The following is a 27,820-nucleotide window of genomic DNA, read 5'->3' on the forward strand; positions in this document are numbered from 1 at the left end:
TGCTCTGTATGTACAGTCTGCATTGCCAGGTGTGTGGGGGGTGCAGAGGCAACACTGCTGTCTTGGAGGAGGGGTCTCTTCTTACTCGATATCATGTTTTCTACTCTAAAAAGTGATTATCAAATGTGACAGAAGCCTTGTCCAGTCCTCTTCAAACTAATATGGCTCAGTAACAATCGCTAGTAACTGGGGAAGATGCAGCATATTTACCTGGGAAAAAACTCTCATAATCCTCAAAACCCTCAGTATTTTGACACGTATTTCATACAGTTGTGATAAATTAAATGCTTGAGAGGTGACAGATTTGGACTTAGATGGGTTTTTCTTTGTTTCTTTTTCTTGGAAGATTACCTCTGAAGTTAATAGACTTGGTTCATTTTTAAATCTTGTAGCTAGCCAGGGACAGAATTTCATTCAGCGTGTAACTCCGTACAGAAGTGTTTTGCTTTCTGTATCTCATGATGCTCAGCCCAGCCTAGGCAGGCTAGTTGTAACTGACATGGCATCTCAATGTTCATAGACATAGTGCCATGTCGACAGAGCAATTTTGCCACAGGAAGGTGTCCAGTAAGGATTATGTCAGTCCCATGGCCTCAGTACCTCACTTTCGTTGCAGTATTTGTATATGTTTATGACAAAGAAAAATTACACAAGTGCTCGAAGTTAATGTTACTTCTCAAAGAGAATAACTAAAAAATTTTAATGTGATGTTTATCTGCCCCTCATCCTGGCAGCTCTGGGTCTGAGTAGGAGAGAAGCTGAGGATGCTTGAGTGGCTGTGTGCTGTATACTTTCTAGCTTGTTTTCAGGGGAGTTCTGTACGTGCTGTTGAAAGTCTTTCACCTCTAGCTGTTCCCTCTGCAAAGTCCTGGTTAGCATCAGCCATGCTGGTTTGTAGATATGTCTGAATGCAAAGTGAATGGCACACACTTCATCTGAGCTATTGGGTTAATAATAGGATGTGAAATGTCATCTGCGGGCTGCTTGGTGCAGAGGGGGGCAAGGCAGGCTGCCATCGGTTGGGGTTGGTGAATAGGCAGAAGACAAGAATACTGTGAATGACTGATTCACATATGAATGAGTAAAAGCTGATGCAGCTTTCTGAACTTGTGAAAATGACAGATTCATCGAATAGGCCACATCGGACGGTGTTCACTCGAGCCATTGAGGCGTGCGATCTGCACTGGCAGGACAGCCACTTACAGCACATTATCAGCAGTGACCTGTACACCAACTACTGTTACCATGACGACACTGAAAACTTGCTCTTTGACTCTCACGGGTGGCCCCTCTGGCATGGTAAGTGGCTAAACCGGAAAGACGTTTCCATGACTTGCTGCTTTGTTCATTTTCTATGGCATTATTTTGGGGGGGTGGTGGGGGAGATGAATGAAAAGCCTGGCAAAAAGAACAGAGGCTTCCTTGAAATGCTGGCTCAGAAGTAGTCCTTTAAGTCTCTCTTGCATAGTTTTAAAAACAAAACAAAAAAAAACAAACAAAAAAGCCCTTTTGAGTAGCCTAGCAAAACAGGCCATTGCAGACATGGAAGCACTGCTATTCCTCAATTATTTTTTCCATTTTAGAACATGTTCCTACAGCCTGTGCGAGGGTGGATGCATTACGATCTCATGGATACCCACGAGAAGCACTGAGGCTAGCAATAGCTATTGTTAATACATTAAGAAGGCAGCAGCAGAAACAGCTGGAAATGTTCCGGGCTCAGAAGAAAGGTAAATGTGGGGAAAAGAGAAGGGCAAAGGACGTTGGAGGTGACAGTAACACCAGACTGGAACTTTTCATGAGAAGACCAGTTTTGAAACTAAAGTGAAAGAGGTGACTTTAGCTCTTTGGTCCAAATGATCATAGTGTTAATGTCACATTGTGGATGTCAGAGGTTTTCTGTAAGCTGGCTTGTGAGCTGTGCAGAGCAAGGGCTCTGTTCTGTCTTCTGCAATATGTATGGTCTGATGGGGCCTTTATCCCAATCAGGTTTTTTGGTTACACAGTGAAAATACTCAGCCTGTGTAATTTACAGGCTTTTAAACAAAGCTTTGCATTTGGCATGTGAGGTGTTTAAAATAATTATTTTCTCTGATGTATATTTTAGCTGAACTATATATTTCTCAGGTGTAAGCCTAAAGTTGACATTGAGGGTAATGATGAGGCAAAGTCTGCAATACAAAAATTCATCAAATTTGGCAGTTTGTTCCAAAAGAGTCTCTTACAGTGCTCAAAATTTTTGTGTTTCTGAATAAAGGTGGATTGCTTTTGTTTGTTTTTGAAACACTGTTTTTTATAAAATATTCTGCGATCCTCTGATGAGGACTACCCCTGTTTTTTTGAAAGAATGTTCTCCTTCAGATACAGTTTCTATGCCAAGTGATCCTTGCTACCCAAAATAATGCTGCACTGAACTTTGTCGTTAGTTTGAAGAGGCAGTGGATGAAGGGAATGGCTTTCTGGTTAAAGAATGCATGCTGGAAAATTGGAATTACTTTCTTAGCTACTACAAGAATCCCTTAATTCAAATTTTTAGATCTTCGTTGCTACTCTTAACTATATATCCTCATGTATTATAGGCAAAAATACCAGTGTGAAGTCATATGTATAAATTTTTCAAGTGAGTGTGCAGATATTTTCCCAGAAATGAGTATTTAGAAAACAAGGTAGACACCTGACTGAAAAAAAATTGGCTGGTAGTTCCTATGTGCCTTTATTTTTTTTTCTTTTTTTTCCCCCACAGTACCCAAGGAAGAAGGGGGTTTTGAGCACTATTGTGGATCCTAGGTTTGAACAAAACTTAAAAGCACTTTGTATTATTACATAGGATAATTTGCTGTGTCTTTTTTATCATGTAATGTATCTTTTCTTAACAAGTATTCTCTTAAAAGTTTTGCAGCTTTTCTAGCTTCTCAGACTGGGGGGATAAGTGGTGAGGGGCCTATGTCAGTGTGTATGTGTGTACCTACAACTGGCAGGTGTGAAGGATCTGCTGCAAGTGTGCTGGTTGTAGTACTAGTCCTTTTCATTCCCAGTTGCTAGTGCAGTATTAGACATTCAATACTTCCGTTAAGTTCCTTGCCCTGTGAGCAGTTTCTGTAGCTGTCAACTAATATTGTGCTATTATAAATAAAAAAATGGATTGTATGAAATGCAGTCCATCCTACCCTAAAACAAAGTTTGTCATTTCTATGTTGTCGCTCGCTGCTTTTTTATTTTTTCTTCTTACATGTGGATTTTTTTAAAAACACCTTAATACTGCAAAATTTGCTGGTCTTCTTTATAAGCAGATGAATTCTGCAGCTACAGCCCACTTTAGGTTTTAGTTCAGCAAACACCACATGCTTCTACTTAGCTTTTATTCATGTGACTGATCTGACGTCCATGGAACCACTTGCGTGATTTAAAATTAAATGTCTATATGACTGGAAGACTGAAGCCTTTGTTTGGCATGACACGAGGGAAGCTCATAAGTAGGCACAATAGAATAAAGGGAACATAAGTGAGTCAGTAAGAAGTCACTGTGATTAATCCTTTTTGTTAATATTACTTGCTTCTGCCTGTCATCTTTAGTACATGCTATTTGTTAGTAAGACAGTGATTTACTAGTTTGTTTTTCATACTACATATCAGTGGATTCTTTAAACCCCCCCCCCCCTTCTGACAGTATGGCTGTGTTTCATTTTGTAGCCCCACACATTTAAATAGGCAAGAAGCAGGATTTAAAAGCTTTATGATAATACGTAGGTTACTCAGAAAGATGGCACTTTGTGAACAACAGAGAGCAGAGGCAGCTACGAGTTAGTGTGTAACAGGCAGAGAAACAGAGCATCCATAATAGCTTGTATAGAGTTTTTAAATGGTCACCCATAATGCGTCTGATCTCTCATAGTTCAGTCGTGTGTATGTGTCTAGGAGGAGAAAAGTTGGGAGTTGGAGTCAAAGGGGAGCTGTTGCCATAAGACTCTTAGTAAAAAAAGGGATTTGGGGAATCTGTAACATCTGTTACCATAATCACACTTCCTTCAATTCACTGTGCTAAACAATTTTTTCATGCTCTAACCGAATGAGGGGTGAGGGCTACAAAATGAAGTATCCATGAAGGTGTTCGTTGGCTGAAGTTTTAGAATGACAAAAAATGCACTTGACCCACTTAAAGGATAATTTGACCCACTTAAAGGATAATTTTTTCTTGTATACCTCATTTGAACTTTTTTTTTAAAGGAGCTGTCGTCCTGAGTTTATTGCTTCAATAAATATTTAGATGCAGGATAACCTCATATTTTATTTATTAAATTGGAATGTATTTTAGAATATTTTCATTTGTTTCAGTGCCATCAGATTACTTAAAATGTAAAAATGGTACTACGCCTTTCTGAGTAAGGAAACTTTTGAATATTTTACCAAAAAAAGTCTTTACTGTAATTTTTCAGCAGACTTTTTCAGAAGAGTTACTGGTATTGGATAAGAGAATTTCAGAAGACACTGCAGTTGAATTTTTGGCCCATAATACATTTTTCTAGTGCTCAAAATGTTTGGCCTCTGTTCTTTTTATTTTTTTCCTGTTCTAACATATTCACAAAGGGCAATGAATTCATCCTGAAAGATTCTATTTTTTCCTTCCAAGCGGAAGCTACTGGAAATACTTTGAATTCTGTACTGAGAGCATTTTAATCAGTTTTACTTTTGTAATTGTTTTGAGCGGCTAACATGTGCTCTCTTTCCCAACCTCCTCCCTTCATCTTTTCTGTCACAGAACTTCTCCACAGAGGAGTAACCTCAATAACGAATCTTGAAGGTTGGGTGGGACACCCTTTGGACCCCATTGGCACCCTCTTCAGTAGCCTGATGGAAGCCTGCAGGGTGGATGATGAGAGCTTCCATGGATTCTCAGACTTCACGGGTAAGGCCAAGCAAAGGGAGCAATCTTCTATCCATCTTCATTTACCAGAGGCATTTTTCTATCTTGCCTTTTTTAATCAGCTTCAAAGCCAGTGTTCTTACAGTATAAGAAGTCACATTTACATTCCTTAAGAAAACACAAGGGAGAGAAAATGTTTAAAGTAAAATATGAAAGCACTTCAAAAATTACTAGTTACTCATTCTTGAATAGAATTCCGTATTTCACACTTGAAGTAAAACTGAATAAGACTTTACAGCAGCAGCCCTCTCCACATACATGGCTCTATCTTCTTTCTGAAAATTTGCAGGACATCACAGGATCACAGAATTGCTGAGGTTGAAAGGCACCTCTGGAGATCGTCTAGTCCACCTGCTCTGCTCAGAGCAGGGTCACCTAGAGCAGGTTGTCCAGGACTTGTGTCCAGCTGGGTTTTGAATAACTCCAAAAATGAACACTGTAGAACCCCTCTGGGCAACCTCTTGAAGTGTTCAACCACTATCACAGTAAAAAAAAAGTATTTTCTTATGCTCAGATGGAATTTCCTGTATTTCAGTTTGTGCCCATTGCCTCTTGTCCTGTCATAGGATACCACTGAGAAGAGTCTGGCACTGTCTTCTTTACATTCTCCCCTCAGATATTTATACATTTTGGTAAGATCCTCCTGAGCCTTTTCCTTTCCAGGCTAAATAATCCCACCTGTCTCACTCTCATTGCATGAGAGATGCTGCAGTCCTTTAATCATCTTTGTCACCCACACTGGATCTGCTCCAGTATGCCCCTGTACTGGGGAGCCCACAGCTGGACATGGCACTCCAGGTGTGGCCTCACCAGTGCTGAGCAGAGGGAAAGGATTACCTCCCTTGACCTGCTGACAACATTCCTAGTGCAGCCCAGGATGTTATTGGATGACTTAGCTACAAGTGTACATAATACTTCAATCGGATGACAAAACACATAAAATTGATCACATACGTGGTCTATAAATGATATGAATTGGAAAGTAGTGTTGCAGTATTGATACACAATTTAGGATAGGATGTGTATGCCCATTTTAATTTCAGTATTTGCTTCCCAGGAGCTTGACTGATTAATTCCTTGTTCTCAGTCTCTTTCCACCTCTGCGGTAGCCTCTTACCACCACCTGTGTGGACAGAAACTGGATTCATCCCTCTACCTGCAGCTCTTTTATATGCACATCTGCAATCTTCTTGAGACTTTGCCTCAAAACTTCCAGATGGGATGCTTTAACGTTGTGGAGTTCCCAGGCCTATTGTATTTGCACAATCCTAATAGCTTTAGCTGAAATCTGTGCAGGTGTATAAGCACCTTTGCCTTCCTCTTACACATCAGTGCTTTAAGGAGATACAGAAATGGGTGGGGGAAAAAATATTGAAATGTATCTTCCAATTTTTGCCTCATTAACACAAAGCTGGAGAAACTGTCTTTCTCTGATCATGGACTTTAAAAATGAAAACTTTTGTTTTTACTTGAGTGGGTTATTTAAATCCTAATCATTCTGTGTATTTCTACCATGTGGAATTGGATGGGCTATTTTAGATTGAATCATTGGATTTCGAGGGTGTGCTAGTAATTTAGACACTTAAAAAAAAAAGTAATGCTAAGAGAGGAAGCATTTGTTTGTGACATTGTAGGCAGATTATGAGTTAGAATGATTTGCTGATGTGTTTTTCTTTCTGTGTCATCCCTTACAGAGAACATGGGGCAATGCAAATCTCTGGAGTACCAGCACCTGCCTGCACACAAGTTCTTAGAAGAAGGGGAATCTTATTTAACGCTGGCTGTGGAAGTAGCATTGATAGGGCTGGGACAGCAACGAATAATGCCAGATGGCTTGTATGCACAAGAGAAAGTTTGTCGAAATGAGGAGCAGCTCATTTCTAAGCTACAGGAAATTGAATTGGATGATAGTCTGGTGAAGATTTTTCGAAAACAAGCAGTCTTCCTATTAGAAGGTAGCTCAATACAGATGCTAACTGCTTCTTTAAACTGTCTTCGCTTACACAAGCACACAGAACTTCTATTCCTGTGGAAACTGCCTTACATACTTCAGATGGTTTTTTGATGTAGAACTCCAGCAAAATTTTGTTTCCCATCTGTTGGTGAAAATCAAAGATATTTCATATATCACATGACTATAGAGATAAGGCATCTATTGACCTATAAACCTTTTGTTTTAATTTTGTTTACATTTTCTTCTTTAGATTTGTTGCTTGTCATAATCTCGGTATTCTGATTATACAACCCAGGTTTACCATTGAATAGTATAAACATCAATTATCATCAGTTCTCAGGTAGCAAAATCGTAAGTGTTCCTTGTATCCTGAAAGAGGGACTGGCAGCTTTGTACATGTATGAAGATTTTTACCTCTGTTCCCAAGTGAAGAGCTCAGAAAATTCACTTAGGACTGCTGTGACAGAAATGTAACATTTTATTTGTAGCAATTAGGAAAATGGCTTGCTTTTGAAGTTTGTATCTTATGTGAAAATTGAAGTATGTGGCCAAATACTGAAGCCTAAGGCCTGCTCTTGTGACTAAATTTTGACCAAGACAAACAATTTGTGTTTGGGAATTAGCCAGTGTGTTGCAATAAAATCTGTACAAAAAAGTGCATACTTTTGCCTTAGCTTTTAAAAAGGCTTAACATGTAGCACTTAAGCCTCATGTTCAGAGAGTAGTCTCATGGGTTCTGAGGTTGTCTTTCTGGTTATTGGTTTCTTAAATGGAAGAAAAAACTTTAGAGGAACCAGTTAGGCAAAGGCATGGTCCAGGTTTTGAGTGCTTGCTCAAGGGACGGTGGAGAGTGTGGTACTGCTCACAGTGGGTTGTGAAGATTCTTACACAGCAGTCAGGTTTTGCTTTAAGACATTTGTCTTTTAAAACTTCCTTTTTAAATGGAAGAGGTGCAGTATGTTGTTTAGGGCTCTCAGCTTTGAGTCACTGGGTTTGCCCATATCATTAAAGACTATGGTACCTACTGATGGTGCCATTTGAAACTGCAGAGAAGCCATAGCATGGAGAGAGTTTTCTTTATGGTGTGACTGCACTGCTGCTTTATGGCCTTTGGACAAGAACAGCTGCTCGCTGGATCCAGCTATTAACCACCATACAGGGATCCTATGGATTATAAAATCAATTTCCTGCATCTATTTACTGGTAAGGACACTTAATGAGGAAAAGGCAGGATTTCTCTGAAGTGTTTTCTGATAATTCTAGTTTACTGCTTTGATCACTGAAATTCTTTTAATGTTTTCCTAGTGTAGTAAACAAGTGATCATAGCAGGAAATCTACTAATATAACTACCTACAGAATTGCAGTGGTGAGCAGTGTGCAACAATGGTCTTGCATTACTGTGTGCTGAGAAATCTGGCTTTCCTGCAGTTGCTTCAGTTTACTCCAGGATAGGCAGAAACTGCCAGCTCACATGGAGGAAAAACTCTGCAGTGATTCAGGATGCTAATCATATCAATTGTGTTTTTATAGTTAAAGTCCTGTAGATATAATAAAGAAAGCTTAATCCAATATTAAGCTGATTTCTGTGCTGTTAATGCAGATTAATGTGTGCTGTATGTAGCTACCATTTCAGTGTGTGGGAAAGCAGAATGTAAGGCTGTTTTGCAAGAACTGTTCTAATTTTTTGCTTGACTGCTAAGTTAATGGCAGAATATATTTTCATATAAATGCTTTGTCATGTATTCTTTGTGTCCTAACTGAGTTTGACTGGACCACCAACTGACAAACATAGATGAAATGGCTTCTTTCATTGAAGCAATGCCAGCTAGTTTTGAATGGCTTTTGACTTCAGTTTAAATGATTGAGACACACTGTCACCTACCAAATCTTCGTTGACATTTCCTTTCTAATCAGTTGCAGTCTTCAGAAATGCCTACCTATGAAGCTCAGAATTTTTTCATGCCTAGTGATTTTTATCTTTGCATGTTGTGCTAAGGCACCAGTCAGGAAAATATTGCTGAAACAGCTTGGCTATTTCTCCTTGTCTGCTCTCCTCATCTTCTTCAGTGTAGAGTCAGCCACGTTAGTTTGAATTGCTGCTGGAACAGTTTAAATGACACGTGACTCTGCAGTGGAGAAGTGTGCTGCTTCATCTGTCCATCCAAGTGTGGTGGTTTGGAGTCTCTAGTAGAAGAAGTAGTAGTAACTTCTAGGACTGCTGGCTGCTATCTGTGCAATAATAGTCCAATAATACTTAATGTAAGATTCTTACTCTGTATCTTGCAACATTTAATGCCAGAACCTGTAGTCGCTGAAGTAAAAAACTGTTTGACACCGTTTTCCTGTTAACAGCAATAACACTCTTAAGGTTGCAGGGAAAATGTAAAAATGGGATTCATATGCACTGTGAACATTCAGAACTTGGCAAGGAAATAGTTGCATTTAACTTTTTTCTTGTTGTCAATCCTGACACTGCAGTTACGAAGTTGAAATACTATGCTGGCTGCACTGAGTGTGAGCGAAATCTGTTGCCCCAACAATGGGAACAGTTTTCCCACAAATACAATTTTTAAAATCATGGCTATAATGGACTAATAAAACCATCTTTGGTGCAAGATCTGACTTAGTCTTCTCTGGAGACCAAGTGCAGACCAAAGGGTTATTTAAATGCCTAATGTCAGGTGAGACTTTAATAGGGATCAGGTGCTGCTGTGGTGATTGGTCATGTAACTTCAATTAAAGATATGCATTTTTCCACTGTAACCACTCTTTTTGTTTTGTTTTGTTTTTTGTTTTCTGGTGGATTTGTTATAAAGCAGTCATGCACCAACAGGGTGCATAGGGATTCATGTGCCTACATGGAGGCAAAGCTAGGATTATCACTTTCTACTTTTGCATACCATAGGCTTGCTGAATGAGCCCCATGGAGCACTGGAGCCATTCTGTTGTTTGTATATGCACTGGTAGTGTGCTTAGTACTATAAAATTTGCAGTCTATCTTGTTGTCTCGAAGAATATATGGTATTTAATATACTTATATCACATATATACAATGTATTACATGTGTAATATATTTCACAGAAAACAGCAATATAAATACCTTTTGTACAGCAAACTCTGTCTCTGAATACCAATTCTAACTGAAGGTATAGTGGATGTTTTTAAAGGTCCAGAAGTTGGGTTTTAGCAGTATGTAGAGACTGACACTCTCTTTCTCTTTCCTGCAGCTGGACCATATAGTGGTTTAGGCGAAGTCATCCATCGAGAGAGCGTTCCAATGCACACATTTGCCAAGTATCTCTTCACCTCTCTCCTACCTCATGATGCTGAATTGGCATACAAAACTGCACTGAGAGCCATGCGGTATGTATTCATGAGTTGTCTAGAAAGAGCACAGGCAGCAGTTGGGGAAAGGGGAGGAAGCTTGGTAATCAAGACCTAGTATTTTTTCTAAAAGAAGCATTCTTCCCTTTGAGGAGAGATTATTTTGGTTGTCATCTGTAAAAGCAATTGGTGTCTGTAGTAGCTACAGTGTAATCATTTATAAATGTACAATTAGTGTTTATCTACAACTGTAAAGCAGCAGTCTCCATTACAAATTCTAATAGAATCCCGCTCTTGGGGGAAGTGGTTTTGTGTTAAACAATGACAGCTTTAGCACGTGTGTTCTCTCGCCCATGTGGTTGTGTGTGTGTGTGTGTGATGGTATTGTCAAGGAAATGAGGGAAGAGGCATCTCACCAGCAGTCTCAGCATCATCTGCTGCTTAGCCTGTTTGGTAGGACTATTTATTCCACTGGCCTTCTTTACAAACTAACTCTCAATGGTAGATTTGAAACCACATGGTGTGGTCTGAGCCAGAACTTTTTTCTTGTGCTTCATAACAAAGCAGTCTTGCCCACATCTGGGTGAATGTTGGGATTTAAATGGAGTATGTCATATGACAACAAAGTGTCTTACTTGCAATCCATTTGTCTTCAGTAATCAGGAAAAAGACGTTTCTCGGAGTGTTCAGTGTCTACTTGGGTCAATGACCCATGATGGCAGCTCTGGAGTATTTTACCTCTCTGTATTCAAAATCATCTGTTGCCGTTTCATTTCTTGAATGTTATTTTAGTGTATGGAGCACTCAGTATGAAATCGATGGAAGCTGAGACCATAAAGCCTTTCATGCATACACCTCAGGTCTGTGAGGATAGGGTTGTGCTATCGTTGATGGTTACTTCTGTCTACACTTTTCTGCTTGCAGTACTGAAACATAGGCAGCAGAGCCTTGGAGAATGTGGCTCTGCAGTGACCTAGTTGACTGCTCACTTGGAATCTGAACTTGAATGTTTGGCTCATCCCTTGTTAAGCCTGAATTTTACCCAGGCTTTGGGAGCCAGACTTTAATGGTGATGTTTAATCACAAGGTAGCTTTGCTAAAACCTAGCTAAATAATTGATGTTTGGGGGGGCGGGGGACGACAACAAGGAAGTGAAGAATGCTAAATCTGCTTGTGCTTGTTCTGATGTTCCCTAAACTTGCCAAAATTGCATGAAAGTCACCAATTCACAACAGCATTTCTTTTCACAGCAAAAGAACATAGAAGCTGGCAATGAAATTGAAAGTAACAAAAGATTTCCCCAAAACAGTGTCTTTCTTCCATGCTCTTTGTCAATTTACTGTTACTCGTAACCTAATAATCCCTTTTTGCTTTAGGTAGTTGGGATTTTTATGGTTTATTGAAACCATCTGATAATCAATCTCTCCCCCCGCCCTCTCTCTATGCTTGGAAAAAATCAGCTGAAGAATTTATAATTGTTTTATTTTTATGTATATAAACCTATATAAAGAGGTGTCTCACTGGTACTAGGGAAGAGATTTTACTCTTGATACAAAACAACGGGGAAGTCTCTTTTTTTTTTATATTAGCACGCACATACATGTATCTGAAAATGTTAATATAACCTGCTGTTAGTTATTTACATGGTGTGTTGTATTTGTATGTGCCTTCTAGATACCTCCCCATATATTCAAAATTAGCCTTTCTCAGGGAATTCTTAAGGACACTCTCACATGTTTCAGGAAGGTACAGAAAACTGATGGAACTTAAAATTATGTTACTGCAAAAACAAGACATGCACTCCAGTTACTTAAAGAACTTAGGTATTTATTTAAGTGCAAGAAATTGCAACTTATGTTTAAATGAGCTTATTCCATAAGAAATATTTTATCACAGAAAATCACAACACATTGGATTTTCAATATTCAGTAATTGCAGTTTTATTGACAAAAGAGATCCAGTTTCCATTGCCCTCCCAGATGACTTCCTGCTAGAAATTCACTTGCATATGAAAGCTGCTAGAAACAGAACTCAGATCTTAACCCTGATCAAGAAGCTTAGCACCTGAAAGGCTTTTCTTCTGGACAGTCTTATTACTGTCATTTGATGTCTCACTAAACATTCATGTCCTGAAACTATGCTTAATTGTATTTAATAAAAATGCCTATTTTTGTTCATTCCTACTTTTTGCATTGGCATTTATGTAGTATCTAGTGTACTTGTAATACAAGTGCCATCAGTTGAGTCTGTCGTAGTAGTTACTTGTGTTGTAGTCAACAACAAACACATTAATTTGAATTTTCTAAGGTGAATAAGGCTGTTGTAGATTGACATACTCAAATTTTTGCTTCAGGATTAGAAAATGGAATCTGAAAAGTAACTTTAAAAGAAACTTCCTCTGTCACTGCTGTTTGGGACCCTAACATCAGATTATGGTACATTATAAAATGTTGGTAGGCTAAAGCTTAACGACTTTAAAAAGTAGTCATATTTGAACAGTAAAATGTCCTTTTTGGACAAAATTCATGTCTGAATTTATTGCAAGGTCAAAATCTGAATGACTTGTTGAATATCCCTATCCCTTACTTTGAACTTTTGTAAGTGAAGAAAGTATGTTCCAAATACTGAAAAGTAGTTACACGTTCTCAGTACAGTGGAGAACTTCTCCACTTTCCTTGCTTGAGGGCTGTGGTTCAAAGACCGAAACAAGGCAGGGAGAAAAGCTTCAGCTTTATACATGGTGCAGAAACTCTCTGCTGCCTTGGCTAATGGGTGGCTTCATTGTCCTGTGAATTCCTGCAGATGCCCACTGATGTAGGGGAGTTTGGCAAATGGACTTTTAAGATTCCCCAAGAAGAGAAGTGATTTTCCAGTCTTTGCTTTTTTTTGTAACCAAAAAGGCACAATTCATAAACAAGGTTAAGTGTTTTTGCAGCTTTAGTTTCACTTATGAGTAACCTAATGTAATAATGATTTAACGAAAGAGGGTTTCTTCCTTATTTCAGGTTGCTAGTATTGGAATCTACAGCTCCTTCAGGAGACATATCCCGCCCGCACCACATTGCATCAGTTGTTCCAAACCGGTATCCCCGCTGGTTCACCCTAAGTCACATTGAATCCCAGCAGTGTGAGCTGGCATCGACCATGCTAACAGCAGCCAAAGGTACGTTGCTGTCAGTTATGTACTCAACTAAATGTATGCTTTTAATATTGCATGGAGTAAACACGTTATAAAACTTGTGTTTAGGAATCCACATTGCAGTCTGTCAGGAACTTGAAAAGGGTACAACAAACTGAACTGGCTTAAACCTGTCACTTAATTTTCTAGCAAAGTAGTTAAGCTAGCTAGATGGTAGCCATATGAGCTTGATTTGAGGCTGTTGAGACAGCTCTTTGTTCTTCTGACACACAACGTAGACTCTGAGACCTAGGAGTGGACAAATCGATTCTAAAATTCACACATCAGGCTGACTTTTGGGCACGTACTGTACTAACACCATCAGGCACTAAAGGAGGTTGTGCTGTCTCGTATCTTTCATTCAGATGTGATTTAATTATGGAAGGTTTCTGAAAATAAAGTGTGTATAACTGAAACATCATACTATTGCATAGCAAGGGCAGGCTCAATTATAATGCCTCAATGGCTCAGGCTCAATTATAATAAACTGGATGTTTTGGGAGCTTGTTCCATTTTGGTGTTTCTTTTTACACCTTGCAGGTGATGTTCGGAGGCTGGAAACAGTGTTAGAATCCATCCAGAAAAATATCCACTCCTCATCACACATCTTCAAACTTGCCCAGGATGCATTTAAAATAGCAACACTCATGGACAGCTTGCCAGACATCACTCTTCTGAAAGTTTCTCTGGAGTTGGGACTTCAGGTATTTCCCTTGTTCACTATTGTTACAATAGAAGAAGGGAATTTGACCCACTGTTGCTGGGTATAACTTTTAAGCACTGAGGACCATACCCTTTTTGAGCTCTGTCTGGAGTTTTTAGATTCTGTTTTCTGACACAGAGTTCAATGGACTGGTAAACACACACCAAGGGTCTGTGCAGCCCCTTTGTGCCATTCAGGTGGAAGAGAGAGCTGGGAGCAGCTGGCTGCAGGGCGTTCTTCTGTGCAAGGGTGAGAGAAGACCAGTGCAATGGGTTCAGGAGTATATGTAGGACTGGCTTGAAAGCAAAATTATTCTGCTTACCAGAAATGCACTGTATTTTCTGCATGCTCTTGAGGGGTTTCTTACCATTCCTTCCTTTCCTTTCCCTTAAATGAGATTTGGTAAGTGCTTGTTGACTTACTACAGAAAGCTAAGGTTAACCATAACAACCTATTTCTAAGGCAGACTGTGCTAACAGGACCCCTCTCACTTCCTTCATCAAAATACTATTCTCCACAAGCAGTGGGACGGTCAGATGCATCGGACTCAGCTTGAAGTGTACAAGAACCTGAGATCAGTTTTCAGGCTCTCAGGAGCAACTTTGCAAGCTAAAAGGAGACAGCTAAGTTTTAGGTATCTGGAGTAATATTGCCTGACACTGATGAATTTTGGAGTTTACACAGCTCATTTCAACCAAAATAAATCTCTTCATCCCTCTTCAGGGAGTTCTTAAAAAATACCATGCAAAGATCAGAAAACCATTTATTACTTTGCTTCAGTAAACAAAGCTCCAAAGACTTCTGGGGAAAGGATATTATCCCAGTTCCTTCTCATGCCAAAGAAATGTACTATTTGCCTATTCTAGATGTTTAGAAGCTGAAGTCTTTAATCAGAACGCTGAGATTCTGTATGCTTTGTTAGCCTTTCATATTTCCAAGGTTGCTGTGGAAATCTGCTTCTTTTTTCACATCTTGGTATGTTTCTGCCTTAAATGTTTGTTTACCTGAGAGAGGAAGACCCATATGACTGACCTGTGTGTCACCTCAGGCATTCAGCAAGTATCATTCAGTGGTAGCAGCACACTTTGGATATCACTGTATTCATGGATACCACTTTGTGGTTGATGGTGTAATCAGAATGTCTTCAGTGAGATCTAGTGAAAGAAGTACCATGAACCCATACTTTCTCCTCAGTCCCAGGGTTTGGAACAAACTGGTGTAGAACTTGTCCACTGTCCTGTCCCAAGCTTATGAGGATGTTTTAAAAATCTTAAAGGTAGTTTCCAGAAGGAAGATGCATAGCAATTTTCTGGTAGTAACTCACAGCTGTGTAGATTTCTACAGTAACGCTTTTCCTGCAAAAACCTGTCAGCACTGTCTCTAGTGGCCTACACATGCTTCCCCCTTCCCTGCCCCCTGACTTAATGCAATTAGATTGTCTGTATTCACTATCTAGTATCTGACTACTTATGACATTTTTGTGCCCTAGAAAACTCTTTCTCACCTCACGTGGTAAACTAAACAGCAGTGTCCTCATGGGTACACTGTTCTGCCTCAGCTACAGCAATGGCAAGTTGGCCTGGTTGGGCTGAGGAGACAATACCAACAATTTCACAATTCTGTCACTGGGATTTCTGATAGAAAGCCTCTTACATTGTTCTAGATTTGGGAGTAATGTACAGACCCCTGGGTTCTTTCTCCCTATTTCCGATGGCAGCATGTGTTGCGTGACTCAGCAGAGGGAAGGCTTTTAAACTGTCTGTGGAAAGAGGTCATCAACAAGGCCAAATGGGCATGGAGCATCTCAGGTGTATTCTGTCCTTCAGAACCTTACTGGCACAGACACTGTAAGATCTGCAGGTGCAGGAAGGGCTTCTGTTCCTCTGTTTGCCTGTTGTATGCTACATCAGTGCAAGTAAGTATTACCACACACATGTAAACAGGTACTGCTGGCAGAGCTGCTGAACAAGTTGATGCAGGTGATCACTGTGTATTTGGCAAGCGGTGTCCTTTCCCCCAAAACCTATGAATGAATGAATAAATAGTTACATAAATAAACCTCCTGCCAATGTGCATGATGAAGGGGTTTCACCTTGGTGCAGGAGCTAATGGTTGGCCATTTCTTGTATCTCTTATGGGTGGTGAGATCTTCTGTTCCACTATAAGAAAATCTCATAAAGAACCATCAAGACAAAGTCAAGGTTTTTTTGTGTGGAAGAGAGCTTGGCTTTCTGATGAGCTATGTAATTCCCAGGGGCGTCTCATCATTTTCAGACTTCCTGACTTGTTGAGAAGCTCTCTTCAATTGATAGCACAGATTTTGGATAGATCTTGGACAGATGTGGAACTCCCTTTTAGGAATTAGTAGCTGAAGAATGTATTGAGCAGAAGTGAAATAGTTCTTTGGCTACATGTGCTACAGTATGAATTAACTTCAGCTCCTCCTTGTTCAGGACATCAATACATGCTTTATTTGAAATCCTTGGGTTTTTTATCATCAGTAAAGGGCCCCTCTCTTGCCGTTCTCAGCTTGTCAGTTTAATCAAAGGAAAGGAACCTAATTCCAGAATAGTTTGTCAAGAAACTTTTCCATGTCAAGAAACTAGATATGGTATTGTTTTTTGCTCTCAGGTTAGGGCTGTCTGCACTGGGACTATTATTATGCCCACTACACATGCTGAAGGCTCTTGTGAATGCTGATCCTTTTACAGACCACCATGGTGAGGGAAGTCATCAGGGAAGACTTTCAAAAAAGTCGTCATTCACACTGGCTGGTTTTTTTACCTCCCCTCCCTCACCAGTAGCAGAATTCACTCCATAACCCTGTATTTCCTCTTGGATTCACCTCTGCTTGGGGGAAGCTGAAAATTTGTCATGGATATTGGAAGAGTGTTAGCCTTCAATTTCTGTGTGCATCAGTACAGGAAGTCACCTAGACACCTTCCCTTTGATGGACAGAATGGGACAGATAATAGGACTCCAAAGCATTTTGTCTTGGGCCTGCATGTTTTTCTTCCAGAAGGACTTCAAGCAAAGGCTGATTCCATCATTTACTGTAGCTGTATTTCCATATTGTAAAATTGCTTGGGTTGCTCCATACAGATCAGTTTGCTTTCTTTCAAATTGCTGTTCTCCAGTCTAGCACTTAGATTACTGTTTAGTTAAAATGATACCACAATATCAGAAGCCAACAAAGCTGGCCTTATCCTGTTACTTTGGGTGATGTACAACCACTCACCAGGGTCTCAAGGTGGGAATGTTTGGAGGCCAGCTTGGAACCACTCATGGTTGCTTATAACAAGACTTCTTAAAAATCATCTGTGCATTTGTGCTCCTTGGCAATCTTTCCATCTTCTTAATTATCCTGTCTGTAGTGTAGGACTAAAGGAGGTGGCAGGAGTAACAAATGTGACAGAGGGCTGCATGCCACTTTGAAGTCACCTTAGGATTGGGAGGGGATATGACTTGAGAACCCTCTTACAAATGCTGCTGACTCCAAGCTGTTTTGTGAGTGCATTTGTTGAGTTTAATATGTGAAGATTATCGCTGAGAGCTCTATGATTAACCTATTATGCTCTTTATTTAATTGCTACAAATAGTAATATTATAGTATGATCACTGATACTCTAAGGGGAAAAATGCTTGCTTGCTTGCTTCGTTTAGATCTGTGGGGTCTGTCCAGGTAGCTGAAGCAAACTCTACATGCAATTCCCATGCTGTGTTTGGTTTACTGAATAAACGTATTTGCCCGTGTTTTAAGAAACAACATAGGCAATAACTGCAAGTGATGTAAAATACAGGCACTACAATCAAAGGTTAGAGTCCTTTTTCTAGGATTCTGATAGTTTTATGATGGAAATTCTTTGCAGGGATTCCTTGTTCAGAGAGAGAAATCATCACTGTGGACTTCTTAATAATACCTGGATATATCTGGATTTGTATATATATATCTTTTCAGAATAAGCAGCCAGTGGAATTACAGTACAGTAACTCCTGTCTATATTATTGAAGTCAATGAAAAGAAATGCAGATGAGGGAAAAATTAAAGGGGTTAGTTTGCCCAACAAGAGTTGACATGTTTCCACATTAAAGACTACTGTGCATAGAGGGATGAGATATGGTATAATTTAATTTGAATAATTTGTAATTGATTGGGCTTTTTTGTTGTTGGAGGGGCTTTTTTATGGGGTGGGGTTTTTTCTTCGTCACAGACAAAACAGTCTCTCTCTAGCCTTGAAGGATCTGCAGTTGGAATTACTCCCTGCATGCTATTCTAAGATAGCTGAGCCATATTTTTCAAATCTTTCGACATATCAGCTAAAAAAGACGTAACAGTGGAGAGGGCAAGAGGCTGCCATTTTGAACCTTAGTGTATTTGAGTAACTTTAAAATCCCTAGTTGTTGGTATATTGCCTTGGTTTGCAATAGGATTAATTTGTATTTTGTTTGTGTTGTTTTAATAGGTAATGCGAATGACGCTGTCAACACTGAATTGGCGACGGCGGGAAATGGTGAGGTGGTTGGTAACATGTGCAACAGAAGTAGGTATGTACTGAGATGCTTGTCAGCTGATCTTAGAGGGCTTGATCTTGCTTGTCAACACCCAGGTTCTGCAAATGTCTCTCACTTTTGTTGATCTACAGAATTCCTTTGGTGAGAAGACATTATGGTAATGATGAGAGGGTTTTTTAGGCACAGACCAAGTGAGACAATAGTTCAGTAATGCAGTGTGACTTCTTTCCCCTGGAAGGTGGGGGTGTGCATAATCTATGGGAAATACCCCAGATTTCCCCTTGTCTCCTCCATGATGGGTTTGGGTTTCAGGCTGCAGTAGAGAAAAGGCTTGTGGTCATGGGCTGCTGCATTGTTCTACAACTTTGCTCTGAAAGGCCAGGTGAGGCTCTGAAAAGCAGGTGAGAGCTCCCTGGTCAGCTGTGTGAAAAGGAACCAGAAAAAAAGGTGAATGAAGTGCTGAGGATGCCTCGACTGTGTGGCAGACAGGATCTCATGAAGGGGTTCTCATTGTTAGGGGTTGTTTTTTAAGCCCCTGGGTAAATCCAAGCTTAGAGTGTAATGCATCTTTGTTGTGTGGCTATGATGTGCAGCCCTCTCATCTGCACTGTAAAGCAAACCGAATACCAATGCACCCATCGTTAACCATGTAAGGTGGAAGCAGACCCAGCCTTGTACTTGAGGAGGACAGCAGTGGTAGAATAGTGCACTCAGCAGGACATTCTGTTCATTTCTGGGCTTTGCCATAGATTTCCTGTGTGTCTTGATGGACATGTCCCTTAACTTCTGTATTCCGGTTTACCATCTGCAAAATGAGGATACAGAATCTGAAAGTGAAAATGAGTGCATTAAAAACTGTAGCTGTAAAAAAAAAAAAATAAATCAACAGCTGTGGTAATAGGGACAATATAAGTACTTCTGATAAGGGAACAGTTTTAATTGTCACTAAAGGTATTTCTAGAAGGTATGTTTCCCTGCTGTATTTATTCCTTTTTCATACATCTGAGTTGGGTTGTATTGCATACATGCTTCTTGAGTTTCAGAACTTCAGAGGATTGCTGCTGCTTATTCTCTGGATTAGTTTATTCTTTGCTCTATGCTTAACTGGGAAATTAATGTTGTCAGTAGCATGGGAAAATACAGCTTGCCTTTGTATGCTCTCAGCCAGAAGGTGGTTTGTGTCTGCAAATTTTCGTGCAATACTCTTGTTTTATTGCTTTTTTATCTTTGCTAAGATAATTATTGCTGAGGCTATCTTACAGATATTAGCACCTCGGTATTATTTTGAGCAGTTGCATATCGGCAAAAAAAATGCTGGGTTTAATACTACTTTGAATTAGTTTACATACACTAATAGAAGTATCCTATAAAGAACCCATAATGTCATGTGAAGTACTCTTGAGACTTAATCAAGATGGTAAAGCAAGGAATCTGTTTATTTAAATGAAGATCTGGTATTCTCTGGCTATGCTGAATTGTTGCATATGAGTGAAGGGGTACACAGGAAACATCAGAGTCCTACAGAGAAAATGAGGACCTCTGAGTGTGGTTTAGGTGGGCTCACAGATGTGTGTAAACTGCCTCTAGCAATAATAAGGTGCTCTAGTTGGCTCTAAGGTTCAATTTGTGGAACGCATTAGTCACTGTTTCCCCCTTCTTTCCCCTGACACACATGCACGCGCACACACACACACACACACCTCCCCCACCAGGAATAAAGTGATACTAAGGAAAATACTTGTTTCAGGTAATAGTCAGTAGTTCATATTGCTCAGAGTATTTCCCTAATAAGGACCCTGATGTTCAGGTGCATATGAATTTGACACAAGATGTATGTGAAAAACCTGTTGGGAGGAGGTGGGGGTTAGGATTTTTTTTAAGGTGTGCTTAGTGTGTTCTGTTAAGGTGTGCCATGATGTTCTATTAAGAAAGCCATTTAGCATACCTTGATATTGTTTTGTGCATGCACTGTGCCTTGAGTTGCACAGTGAGAAAAGAAGTTAAAATGGCCTTTTAAAAGTGTTCAGTGTGAGGGCTGCTTTTGAGTGACGTGACAAGACCAAATGAGTCAGAACTTGTTATCCAGATTGTCTTAAATAACAAGTAAAACAGCTCAGTTGTCACACGAGGAGATTAAAGCTTATCTTGCAGGCTTTTTTATTATTTTCTGCATTTTGATGATTGCTACAGAGTTTGCACAGTAGCCTTTGTTTTAATGTCCTTTTCCATCCATGCTATCTGGTTTAGCCCTTCTTGCTGAAGAGCATCCCCTTGGATGTACTAGCAACCTCTTAGACTTTGCTGGAAATGTAAACTCTTGCTGAAGGTCTGTAATCTGCTAGGTTTTATCAGTTGTGGCTTATCCTTTCTTTTTCTCCCCAGGTGTTTATGCACTGGACAGTATCATGCAAAACTGGTTTACACTTTTCACTCCAACAGAAGCCACTAGTATTGTTGCTACAACAGTGATGTCCAACAGCACCATTGTCCGTCTGCATCTGGACTGTCATCAGCAGGAGAAGTTGGCCGGCAGTGCTAGGACGCTTGCTCTACAGTGTGCCATGAAGGATCCTCAAAACTGTGCCCTCTCTGCACTGACCTTATGTGAAAAAGATCACATAGCTTTTGAGACTGCTTACCAAATCGTTCTAGATGCTGCTACAACCGGCATGAGCTACTCGCAGCTTTTTACTATAGCACGATACATGGAGCACCGTGGTTACCCCATGCGGGCCTACAAGCTGGCCACTTTGGCCATGACGCATCTCAACCTGAGTTACAATCAGGACACACACCCTGCCATTAATGACGTTCTGTGGGCATGTGCGCTCAGCCACTCCCTTGGGAAAAATGAGCTAGCAGCTATAATACCTCTGGTGGTCAAAAGTGTCAAATGTGCAACAGTACTGTCAGACATTTTGCGTAGGTGTACTTTGACCACTCCTGGCATGGTGGGACTTCATGGAAGGAGGAACTCTGGTAAGCTCATGTCACTGGACAAAGCCCCTTTACGGCAACTCTTAGATGCCACGATCGGAGCCTACATTAACACAACTCATTCACGTCTCACTCACATCAGCCCGCGACACTATAGTGAGTTTATAGAGTTCCTCAGCAAGGCCCGAGAGACCTTCTTAATGGCTCATGATGGTCACATCCAGTTTACACAGTTTATTGATAACCTAAAACAAATCTACAAAGGCAAAAAGAAACTGATGATGCTGGTTCGTGAGCGGTTTGGTTGATGAAAATGTGTGAATGGTGGGTTGGGGGGTGGGGGGGTGGTTTGTTTTTACTTGAGCCTGCCTTTGTATCCTTTTTAACTTAAAGAAACAGAGCCACACCGGTATTATATGTGTATAGTTATATTGAGTTTGCAAACTAAACTGTCATGTTGTGAAAGTTTGTGTGTTTAATTTTTTTTTCCTTTTTTCTGTTTTGTATGAGAGAGAGGTTAAAAAAGGTTTGGTTTACACTGAGTATATGTTGTCAAGTGGCAAAAGCCCACATTGCTCTCCTGTTCTTTCTGTATACGTTCACAGCCTCAAAAACAAACATATATTGCAATGGCTTTAAAAACCAAACAAAACACCTCCATCCTGTGATAAGTACCTCGAATGGATTCAGCTTTACTCCTTTGTAACTCATCCTTACATTTCAGCATATTTAAACAAACCAACAAATGAAATACTAATAGTTAAAAGGCTGACCACGTGGCTTTGCAGTGCTGTTCATCCAGAAGCATGGCACACAATGCTTGTGCATGTGGAAACTTAGCGACTGTCAACATACATTCTCAGGGATTTATCAAAAAAATTAAAAAAAGAATGAGAGCATTTATTGTACTGTATATATATTATAGTATATGTCTGAATATTGAAAAATATAACATTAACTAATTTATAAAAAAATCTATGTAATGCAAAATACTTGAAGCTGCAGTAGCTTGGTTTTAAACAAAAAAGAAAACCTATCAGAAGGACTAAAGTGCGCCTTGCTTCAGGGTTGGCTCAGGTGGTGAACTATATGCTGGGCATCTATGCAGAGCCACCTTTTGGATTGCATGGTTGGACTGATACCTATTGGGGAAAATTTTATATATATATATTTATACAACCCGTGTATACATATATATGTATACACACATACACACATGCTTGTAACAGGCACTATAGTAAAGAGGGACAACAAAAAATACACAGCCAGAGCAGCAAGCCTTAGCATTAAGAATACAGTATGCCAGAATTGGGGTTTGTGCCTCCTAGCCTAGAAGACTTAAAGAAATATCCTTTTTGACATAAAACGCAAAATGTTTTCCAAAATGATTGACATGATACATTACGCCTTTGCAGTGAGCTAATAATAAGCTAACCTTTGTGCACAAATAACATATATATATATTATATATATATATTCTGCATAGGTATTTTGACTTTGTGCAGGACAGAAAGTTGTGTAGGTATGACTGTTCTACTTTTCAGTTTGTTTTTTTAATATATTTTATTTTCTCTAGATTTACTCAAACAAAAGCAGCCTTCTATCTTGCCTTGTCTTAATGCTTTAAAATAACCAAACTGGAGATCTAACTACCAAACTGTTCATTATATTATTAAATACCAACTTTGGTTACAGTATAGTGTCTTTACTTTAGCTGATGGTTCTGTATCCTTGTGCTTTTTAAAGCAGTTTTTATGTTTTGGTGCAAAAGTTGTCCAGTGTCTCTTGTTCCCTTCATTAGAGAACATGCTAGAGGTATGTTTGTAGGTATTTTTGTTTAGAAAAACTATTTCATGCTCTCCATTTTATTTATTATAATAGGTAAAAAGGTTGTACTTCATCACCCATGTAAACATGCTCATGAAGTTGAAAGTAATTAAGATTTGATACACTGATATCAATTTATTTATGTAACTAAATCACTGTTTTATAAACTTGTTAATGATCAACAATTTTTTTGTTTTGATTAAAATTAGTTTTTTGAAAGTTGATTCTGCCTCCTTTATGGTGTCTGTTACTAGAGTTGAATTGCATACAGAGAATTCATAGATGTTAAATGCCCAGCTTGCAACTTTGGTGCGTTATGATGGTAAGCAATATGACCACCAAACCCAGAGAAGAAATGTTTTGTTCCTCAAAAATCTGCTGAGGAATGGCAGTGTTCACAGTTTCTGGTGGAAGACAACCTTGCATCGGAGGAGGGACTAAATGCTGCCTGTGACTGAAGAGATGTGGTCTATACAACAAACAGTAAGCCTTGACATACTGCCCTGGCAGAATGGTAGCGGGTGGGGGCGTGGTATGTTCCCACTCAGTGGATTGTTTAGGTGACCATGAGAATTGAGATGTGTTACCAATTGTCCTGACTTCTGCTGGGATAATTTTCTTAGTAGCTGGTACAGCGCTGTGTTTTGGATTTAGTGTGAGAATAATGTTGATAATGCACTGATGTTTTAGTTGTTGCTAAGTAGTGCTTGTCCTGGATTAAGGATTTTTCAGCTTCCCATGCTCTGCTGACTGAGCAGGTGCACAAGAAACTGGGAGGGAGCATGGCCAGGACAGTTGACTCGAACTAGCCAAAGGGATATTCCATACCATAGGATGTCATGCTTGGTATATAGACTGGGGGGAGCTGGCTGGGAGGGATGGATTGCTGTTTGGGCATCGGTCAGCAGGTGATGAGCAATTGCATTGTGCATCGCTTGGTTTTTTCCCTTGGGTTTTGTTTTTTTATTATTATATTCCTTTTCATTACTATTATTATTTTATTATTATTATTGTTAGTATTACACTTAATTTTACTTTCATTATTAAATCTTTCCTATCTCCAACTCATGAGTTTTACTTTTTTTCCAGTTCCCCTCCCTGTCCCACTAGGAGGGACGAGTGAGCGAGCGGCTGTGTGGTGCTTAGTTGCTGGCTGGACTTAAATTGTGACACCAATATATACAAGGACAGATCTTGCTGTTCTTGGATTGGCTTTTCTAAAGTATTGTGTGTATGTTGAGCCGTGCAGCTCATTCCACCCAGCATGGAGTTCTTCCTTACTAGCTGACAGCCAACATTTCTGCTTTTTTGGAGCCCTTGATCTGTCAGAGTTGTGTGAGTTTTCTAGCCCTCGGTGAAGAATGGGATATGGCATGGTTGAAAATTGAAGAGCAGCTTTCTGCTTTACCAGCATCTTTATCATCTTCGGAATGTTAAATGATGCCATATTTGACTACATGATCTGAGCACCTTCACTTTGTTTTTTTTTAGTATCTTCAGCTGAAAAGAGAATTAACGTGCAGCAAACAACTTTCAGAGATGCCAGTGTAATCATGAGTTCTAACAGGCTTGCATCACTGGAAGATTAAGGACGAAAAGGTCTGAATGTTTGTACAACTTGTCATGTAAAATACAAATCTTTACCAAGCCTTGCTAACAGCTAAGTTGTCCTGACCTAATAGTACTAACCTTCTGTAGCTTCTGCAACTTCTAACCCTTCCAAGTATTGAATCCTCATTACATTTTTGCTTCGTTACTTTGTCCTAGATTGTCCCACTGAATTTTCCTATAGGCAGTAAGGAACAAGGGGGATACTCCATTCTGTATAGGTTTTGCATGGAGGGGGGTTGCCTCTTAAGAAATAATTCAGCAGTAAGGATATTGTGGATTATGTAGATTGCAAAACTGATGCCTATTTGAAGACAAGACTTTAGAATTACATGCAGTCCTGATGGTTGCCACCTGCTTTTGATGAGCACAATGGCTTATTTTTCTTTCAGAACTGATGGAAGTTTATTTGGCTTGTTTTCATGACTGAGTGAAATCTCTTCTGTGTCTGCAGTGGTGCTGTGCACTGCAGTTCACACCATGTTAAAAGCCCTTAAGGATGAACAGGCTTGGCCAATCTCTCTAGCAAACATGTCTAAATATGTACTGATCATGTTTTGTGGAGGTAGAAAGAACCCAGAAATGGGATTCCATAAAAAAGCCTGAGGGCTCTCTTGGTGAAAACTGATCAAATATTTCTATAATTTCTAAAACTACATATTGAAATTAATTCTGAAGCATAAGGAAACCTAGTCACAATACAATGTGTTGAATTCCTTATCTTGTCTTCAGAGCCAGATATTTGAGATATACAACGGAACACCACTGTCATTGTCTCCAAGTGTTTGAGTGCTTTTCAACACTCCTTTAAATGAGAAATTTTTTTAAATCCAGGATTGCTCTTCAGTAGTGAAGGGAACAGAGCACAATTCTTCCATATTGTAGGCTACCATTGAATCTTTGTTCTTTCAGTGAGTTGAGTGAAATCCTGAAAGATGTGGTATTATTTGTGTATTATGAGACTGTTGCGCAGCCCAAGAAACTGACATTGTCCCTAAGTTTGTTTTCAGATTTCCTGTATTGATTCTGCCAGAACAAAAGCCAGAGATATTTTTGTTACCCAAATTACATTACTTTCACTTAGCTTCTTAGTGTTTCAACACTTCTTTTCCATGTCCAGTTTTCCCATTAGAGAAAACTGCACAACTCAGCACGAAAAAGATTAAAAAGTGCACATGGGAGACTCGGACTTTAAGGTGCAACTGAAATCCAAGGCCACTTTGCTTGGAGTGCTTCATGTCTTATTCTCAAAATCTTTTGTTTTTAATGCTATGATAGTAGAGCTAAACCTGGATTGCATGTGCATGAGAAGGAATTCGTTAGATTGTTTGAGAGAAATTGCAGGTAATACACTGAGGCTAGAGCTGCAATGAGAAGACTGGGACTGTATTTCACCGTGGTTGTCTAGTAGGACAGATGAAGCTCTTTCATGACAGTGCATCTCCTAATAGGTGCAATCAGTGTTTTGGATGACCAAGCAACAGTTCTTGCAGTAGAGATGAAATTCTCGAGGTCTCTTTTTTTTTTTTTTTATCTATCAAAAAGTAAAGTTGGTTTCCTAGTATTATTAAGGATAGAAGATATTCTGAGTGCTTTGCATTATTAAATTGATCTTCTACAGGAAACCTGTATTTCCATTGTTGCCTGCTGCAAGCTTTCAAAAGTCTCTGTGAAAGTCACTTTTCAGTAATGCTTTAATGTTCTGTCTAATTAGTTGGAGCTACAATTTTCTTTCAGGTTTGTCTAGTAGCAATTAAGTTTTTCATATAAGTAACATAAATGCATCAAAACTGGGATGCTGCTTACATGGAGGGGAAATTTTGCTTTCTGAGTTGTGCCAGTTTAGATTTGTAGTTCCACAGAGTGGATTTACCCTAGAAGTAAATTTATTTCACTGAGATGCCTTCAATTTGATTAGAATATGGATTTTAACTGAAAAATCATCCAGCCTTCCATTTCTGCTTTAAAAGCAAAAGTCCTGGTAATTCATCCACTTTTAATGCAGGATATAATTTGGAGAAATAGCAATATATCTGATACCGTTACAGAATTGGGAAGTATGATACCCTCAGGAATTCTCTTGCTCTGCAGTTCTCGCTGGAGATAAAGTGTTTGTAGACAAACGTTTTCGATCCTTTTAAGTGCTTGTCCCCTTCAAAGTATACCTTTTGCAAGGGTAAGTGGGGAAGCAAGGAGCACAAACCACAAAGTGTTATGCCCAAGCAACCCTTGCCTGTGACAGTGCAACCAGTAGTATAGATTTAGGGCTATTACACCATGTTACAAACTACACTGAGTATGAGATGAAAAGCTTTGTAAGATTCTTAATTGGAGAGACAAAGTGTCAGGGATAGCTTTACTTGAGAGAAGAGGTTGCTAGATTTTCCTCCCCTGTAGAAGTGTACACTCCCTACCACACGTGGGAAGACAAGAGTCTTACTTTGGCTAACACCCTGGGCTTTCAGCACCGAATAGCACATAGCTCTCAGCTGAAATGTTTGTGATCTGTCCTTACTGGTAGTATCAGTATCTCTCAAGTTAGTGAAAGTAGAGCATTGTATGCTCCAAGAAAAAGAACCTGCCTTAAAAAGAGAACTACATCAGCTGCTATGTTTGCAGACATATGCAAGGTCATAGGATCAAAGATTTCTATAAACAAAGCACAAGTTACTCCTGTAACTTGTAACCTTTCTGGTTACAAAGCACAAGTTACTCCTAAAACCAACGTTCACAGATTTCTATAGCTTTTGTTGTAGAGAGCGATTATGACTAGGAAGTACCACCATCATGCACTGCCCCAGGAGCCAGCCAGTGAGTAGTCTTTAACAAGTTTGGTACTAACTGCATTTCACTGT

At 39.5% G+C, this 27,820-nt stretch overlaps 1 protein-coding gene across 4 annotated transcripts in view; it reads left to right on the plus strand.

The window, feature by feature from the left end:
- Positions 1–23,579, plus strand: part of ZSWIM6 (zinc finger SWIM-type containing 6) — a 111,836-nt gene extending 88,257 nt beyond the window's left edge. For all 4 annotated transcript variants that reach the window (XM_075021411.1, XM_075021412.1, XM_075021414.1 and 1 more), the window contains 9 exons: positions 1,123–1,299; positions 1,584–1,730; positions 4,757–4,903; positions 6,616–6,876; positions 10,104–10,239; positions 13,206–13,363; positions 13,919–14,082; positions 18,545–18,626; positions 20,976–23,579. In XM_075021411.1, the coding sequence (XP_074877512.1) occupies positions 1,123–1,299; positions 1,584–1,730; positions 4,757–4,903; positions 6,616–6,876; positions 10,104–10,239; positions 13,206–13,363; positions 13,919–14,082; positions 18,545–18,626; positions 20,976–21,838 (2,135 nt within the window). In that variant the 3' untranslated portion in view covers positions 21,839–23,579. The remainder of the gene's footprint in view (positions 1–1,122; positions 1,300–1,583; positions 1,731–4,756; positions 4,904–6,615; positions 6,877–10,103; positions 10,240–13,205; positions 13,364–13,918; positions 14,083–18,544; positions 18,627–20,975) is intronic.
- Positions 23,580–27,820: the final 4,241 nt, after the last annotated feature.

This window comes from Buteo buteo, chromosome Z (assembly GCF_964188355.1).
Source record: "Buteo buteo chromosome Z, bButBut1.hap1.1, whole genome shotgun sequence".
Lineage (NCBI taxonomy): Eukaryota > Metazoa > Chordata > Aves > Accipitriformes > Accipitridae > Buteo > Buteo buteo.